This window comes from Phasianus colchicus, chromosome 5, assembly GCF_987193195.1.
Source record: "Phasianus colchicus chromosome 5, bPhaCol1.hap1.1, whole genome shotgun sequence".
In the NCBI taxonomy this organism is placed as follows: Eukaryota; Metazoa; Chordata; class Aves; order Galliformes; family Phasianidae; genus Phasianus; species Phasianus colchicus.
The window spans coordinates 38,288,661-38,294,166 of NC_143440.1; the positions used below are offsets into that span (position 1 = coordinate 38,288,661).

General features: G+C 52.4%; 1 protein-coding gene across 1 annotated transcript; it reads right to left on the minus strand.

Annotated features, from left to right (window-relative positions):
- Positions 1–1,637: 1,637 nt before the first annotated feature.
- On the minus strand, positions 1,638–3,438 carry LOC149917863 (uncharacterized). The gene is made up of 2 exons (XM_090141350.1): positions 2,477–3,438; positions 1,638–1,878 (listed from the first exon to the last, which is right to left on the minus strand). The coding sequence occupies exons 1-2, from the start codon at positions 3,097–3,099 to the stop codon at positions 1,743–1,745; spliced, it is 759 nt and encodes a 252-aa protein (XP_089997476.1). The 5' UTR covers positions 3,100–3,438; the 3' UTR covers positions 1,638–1,742.
- Between the last annotated feature and the right edge of the window lie 2,068 nt (positions 3,439–5,506).

The following is a 5,506-nucleotide window of genomic DNA, read 5'->3' on the forward strand; positions in this document are numbered from 1 at the left end:
CCTTTTGTTTCCTCGTTTGTCTGGGTTTTTTTCCCCTTTCTGTTTTTACAGCTTAATGAAATACCTGAAGTCTGCAAAGTACTTCCTCAGATAAAGCAGCCAAGCAAGGAAAAAAGGGCAGAGGGAGAACGTCTGTTGGTACTATCAGATGACCTCAGAACTGGAAAACTTGTTGCAGACATACGAATGAGTTCGAACGCGCTGTTATTCCCATCTCCTGCCCCTCAGTTCAGAGATTCCCCGCCCCGGGGTCTTTATTATGCTAAAGAGGTCATTACTGGGAATCGCAATGGAGAGATGTCGGTGTGCAGAGTGGGGCCCACCTCCTGGTTACCGACCTGTTTACATTTTCCGCCGGTCAAAACCGGAGGAAATGCGTGTTAGCAACCTGCCGGGCAGGCTGGGTGTAAAGAAGGAATAAAGAGGAAAAAGAGATTTCTGCGCAGTAGCTCGCAGATGGAGGTGATGAGCCGGCAGCCCCCGGAGCAGAGGGCAGCGGGGCGGTGTGTGCTGCGGGATGGGTGGCAGCTACCGTCCGAACCATTCCCCGGGCGTTGGGCGATCCCCGCGGGACCCACGCGCGACGGCATGGGAGCTCCGCACCCCTCCGGCTACCCGAGAAGGGAGCGTCCCTTCCCCCCGGGCAACCCCGCACCCTTTCATAGCCGGGAGATGTTCAAATGAAGCTGATTTCTCTCAGATCATAAGCACGATCAGCCTACAGATACTGTCCCCCCTCACCCCCCCGCAGCTCTTTCTGGTCCACAGGGCGCGAAGCCCCAGCCCTGATCACGCTGCAGGTGGGAAGGTGCCGCTGTCCGGCCCCGGCGGCTCCGCAGCTGGTCCCGGTCTGACCTCACGCCTGCTTCGGGACCCCGGAGATCGGCCAGGCGGTGGGAGCACGGCAAGGCTCGGGCTCGGAGCTGAACGCAATAGTCATCATCACCATTAATAAAAAAAATTCCGTTCTCTGGTAGGTTCCCCTTGGAATGAGGAGCAGGTGTAAGAGCTTTGATGGGTAAATTATAGCAACGATAGTAAATCAGTCGTGGCAAAATAACGATAAAAGGCAGAGAGGGGTTTGCCGCTAACAGAACCCTCCTGGGCACAGCCCGTTCGAGCAGCACACCCGCAGCGGAGACGCCATGCGGGAATTCAGTGTTCATGTGGGAGTTTTGGGGCGGGGGGAACAGCACATTTTTGCCTCTCGAGGAGACCGATGGGTCCCGTCATGAGGCTACATGTGTTTTAAATCCTACTGCCCGGAGACAAAGGTGAGCGCTGGCAGTTTGATCCGTCCAAAGTTCAAAGATCTGAAATCTCAAAGCGTTTCTGTTGGAGGTGAAGGGGAGGAACACAAACACGGCGGCGCGGCTCGGGCCGGGCGCTGCGCGGTGCGGGGCGAAACGCGGTGTTATGTACACTAATCTGCCCTTAACTGCGACTTTGTCACAATGGGCAGAATAATTAGCAGAAAATGACCAGGGAGAACAAAGGCAGGTTTTCTTCTTATCGCCTCCCATTTTCCACTCTTCACTCATTTGTTTCTCCCCCAGTAATGATCCGCAAAGCGCAGAAAAAGCACATTCCATTTCTTCTTATTATTTTTTTTTAATGAGCTTTTACTCTGCATTTGCTGGTGGATGGGTTTGCGTTAAGATAAAAAATGACTCCTTTTCACAGTGCCGCCCTCGGCATTTAAAAAATCAAACTAATTGCGTTTTGATTTCAGCTGCTAGCCGTTATCCCGCATTTCCGAACCCGGCACCGCAGCGTGGGAGTGCGGCGCCCACATTCCTCTCCGCGGCCGCTCCGCGCCCCTTTGTGCGGTGATTTTCTCCCGGCCATTGTGTGCTGTGTATATTTCCACTTGTCCCCCTGGAAACAAATACATATTAATTATCTATATGTTAATACATTCAATATATGCACCTATGAGCCTCCCGAGAGAACTTTTCATCCCATGTTTTATGAGGATAATTAACTTCTCTATGAATTAAGATGCTCACTCTGAATGCACACGAGAAATGTCAATTCATTAAATGTCTGTTTAAAACCGTTTTTCTCTTTTTTAGAGTGACCGAACACGTATAGGCACACCTATGTGTCCGGATCCCGCTTTATCCCAGCGGAGAAGATTAAATACTAGGTGCGCTACTATCGCAACCAAGCGTTTTAGCTACAGTATCTCTGTAAAATTAGAAGAAATTCTATTTCTTCTTAAAGGAGACTTGGAGTTGCAGCCAGAGGATGCCTCTATTTCTGGTTTAGCCATCCAAGTCTTCAGCATCAACTCCACCATCCAAACCAATATCTGAAACCACGCCAAAGGCTGAAGTGTTTTCTTGCGCAGACCCTTTACGAGTCACTTTTATCGACGCGACTCAGTTTCAAAGGGAAAAACTGACTGGGAAATATTTTTCCCCATCTTTCAGTCCCGAAAATTTTAAATTAATTCTTTCCAATAAATACACACCCGCGGCTGTGCGCCGATGTATGTGCCAGTATTGTCCCTCCGGACCCCGACACCAGACCGAGACGTTCATGTGCCTTTATTCCCATCCCCGATTTGGGTGATGGAAGAGCTTTTATCCTAGCGAGCCCCGTGGGGGGGGGAAGGGGAGCATCGGGTCGGAGGGACCCGGACAGCGCCGCGGGGGCCTCGTAGTGCCCGGGGGGAGAGCGGAGCCGGGGGGCAGCGCCGGCCCCACAGAACGACGGGGATCGCTGCCAGCCCCCGCTCTGTGCGCGGCATTCAGTGCCCGTGCTCTGCGTGGGTGCGCAGCGATCCCCACTGCCCCACATCTCTCCCCGCTCTGCTGCACTCCGTGAGCCTGTCTCTTTGCCTCGCACGTGGCAGAAGTAATCGCCGTGAAGCAAAAGGCGAAAAGCCCCTGTGAACGGCGCTGGCCGTGGAGGTTGTAGCCCGGTGGGTCCCGCTTTGCTATGCTCATGGCCGAGCCCACCCCTGGCACGGAAACATCCCCGCACCTCCCTCCGCCTCCCTCCATCAGCGAACCGATCCGGCCGAAGGGAGATGCTCGCACGCTGATGGAATGGGGGGCATTCGGGATTCGCCCTATTTCTTATCGAACACATTTCCAGCTTATTTTCATACTGTTGCCGGGTGCTACTTGAGCATGGGCTTAAAATGGGACAGAAAGTACGAGGCTCCTTCTTCCCTCTGTTGGATCCCGACCATTACACTGCACTCTGCAGTGCCCGCTGAGGCAAGGACCCCGATTTTTGCCCGGAGCCATATGCCTGCAGTGTCAGCGGGTCACTGCCCACCATTCGCCTGCAGCGAGAAAAGGAAAGAACAAGCTCTCGGTGGCGGTGGGGCACAGGCAGTCTCTGTGACGGGCTCCGCTCCTTATCTCTGAGAGGCTGGGAGCCGCGGCGCTCCGCTTAAGCCCTTTTACTACCCACGCCCCGAATATTTCCATTACACACGGTCTGTGCTCCTCAGCTGATATGCGAAACCCGCTGCCTTATCGCTGTCGGTCGATTGATATTTTCTGTGCACAAGCCCAAGGCATTAAATCAATGTCTCCGCTTCGAAGCGGCATGTTCTCCATAGAGCGGTCTGTGGGAGACAAGCGAGGTCCTGCCGAGGACGGGCTCCGTCCTGCCGCGGTGTCTCACCGAGCAGCTCCTGGCAGCAGCAGAATTGGCACTTTGAATAGCATCCACCTGCCCGGATCCGGGGCCGCGCTGCCGTGGCTGTGGGGACGCGCCGGGCGGAGGGCTGAGCCAGGGCCCCCCGCTTCGTGTGCCTGCCAGTATCACAGAATCACAGAATGGCCAGGGTTGGAAGGGACTTCAAGGATCATGAATCTCCAACCCCCCTGCCACATGCGGGGCCACCAACCTCCCCATTTAATACTAGACCGTAGCAAAGCAGAAGGACTTTAAAATAATTTTCTCTCCTTTTTCGCCGAGTAACAGCGTTGGAATAATTGGGTTGGCTTAGGAGATTTTTGGGAAGCTTGCTCTTTTGTTTTTTTCTTCTCTCTCCCCATCTCCTCCCCCCCTCTCCATACATCACCTTCTAAATGTAGTTTGTCGCCGCTGTCCCTAACCCATCAGGAGGCAATTATGCGATAATTACGAGAATGACACAGAGCTTTCATCGGGCCGTCTGGCCCGAGGGGGCTGAGCGCAGGGAGATCTGCAGCGGTGCCTCTCGTGGGGGATCGGCGCTGCTGTTGGGATTCCCGCGGTCAGCCCGAGCCGACACAGCGACGGGGCATCTCCCTCAGTGAGCTCCGTGCCTTCTTCCCGCCACCGGCATGTTAACAACAACAACAACAAAAGGTATATATGTATGTATACATAAATATATATGATACCAACCCAGGCGCACGCACCCCCTGCCCAGTGCGTGTGCGAGCTCTACAAAAGGAGCTCGAAAATCCAGACGAACCGGCGCAAGCTGCGCGTCCCGCAAAGCCTCGCGCTCCCGTGGCCCGCACCGATCCCCGCACGGACGGTGCCCCTCCGCACCCGCTCCCACGGCCGCGTCCGCCCGCACCGCGCGTGGCTCCGCGCTCCGGCGCCCGCAGCAGAAATTTCGGAAGGAAACGGTGGCAGTTGTTCATTGTTAACATTTGATTTATTTAAAGTCCTTAACTGCAAATGATCAAAAAACCATACTTCACGCGTTAAATTCTCAGTTATCGTTTTAAATCAAAATATTTTTTTTTTCAATTACAATCACATTTATAAAATTAACAAAAAATTCTTAAATTCACGTGTAATTCTTTTTACTGTCATTTAAAGCAATTTCCAGCTGTAAAGAAAGAAAAAAAATATAAACCATGCAATAAATTAAGAACATTGAGACAGCGAACAGGAATAATAATAAAACCCGTCTGGCTATGCTAACACCGTGTAAAACTGTGGAAAGTGCATTAACACTGGATGAAACAAGCTAATGATGGCGATAATTAAACGGCCACAAAAATGATGGGTGTGTAATGTATTAAACGAGGTGGGAAAGGGGAGAGGAAGGGCTCTCCTCTGTTCCTGGCGCTGGTGTGAGGGCCAGCGCCTCCCGGGAAGCGGATAACCTTGTTTTCAGTCCATAGCTCCGCTGGTACGCGACGAAGAGACCTTAAATTAAATAAGCATGTCATCCACACGTCGGCGAGAGTGCCTGAGGAACGAGAACCTTCAGTAACAGATGGGAAAGAAAAAAATCCAACTGGCTGTGACCTCTTGTAACGTTATATTACATCCCAAGACAGGTAACACTTGGAAAAAAATATAGGAGGGTTTGGGGGGGGTCTGTCCCGACCCCGGGCTGCAGCTGGGCCGGGTGCGGGGTGCGGCTGTCCGAGCCGGAGGTTTGTTTTGCAAGTATCAAAAGGATGATCCGAGAGAGCAAACAGTCCTCTTGTTGCTTAGAGATTCTCTTAGTGTGTTGCTACTTCACAGCAGTATTGTCCTTCAAAGCCTTCTTAATTAAAAAAAAAAAAAAAAAAAAAAAAAAAAAAAAAAAGCC

What these genes read in the sequence shown, in the direction of transcription:
- LOC149917863 (XM_090141350.1), bottom strand. Translation starts at nt 3,099, where the DNA reads ATGTGTTCGATAAGAAATAGGGCGAATCCCGAATGCCCCCCATTCCAT. An exon ending in ACATCGGCGCACAGCCGCGG is followed by an intron (nt 1,879 to 2,476) that starts GTGTGTATTTAT and finishes ATTTGTTTCCAG; the next exon opens with GGGGACAAGTGGAAATATAC.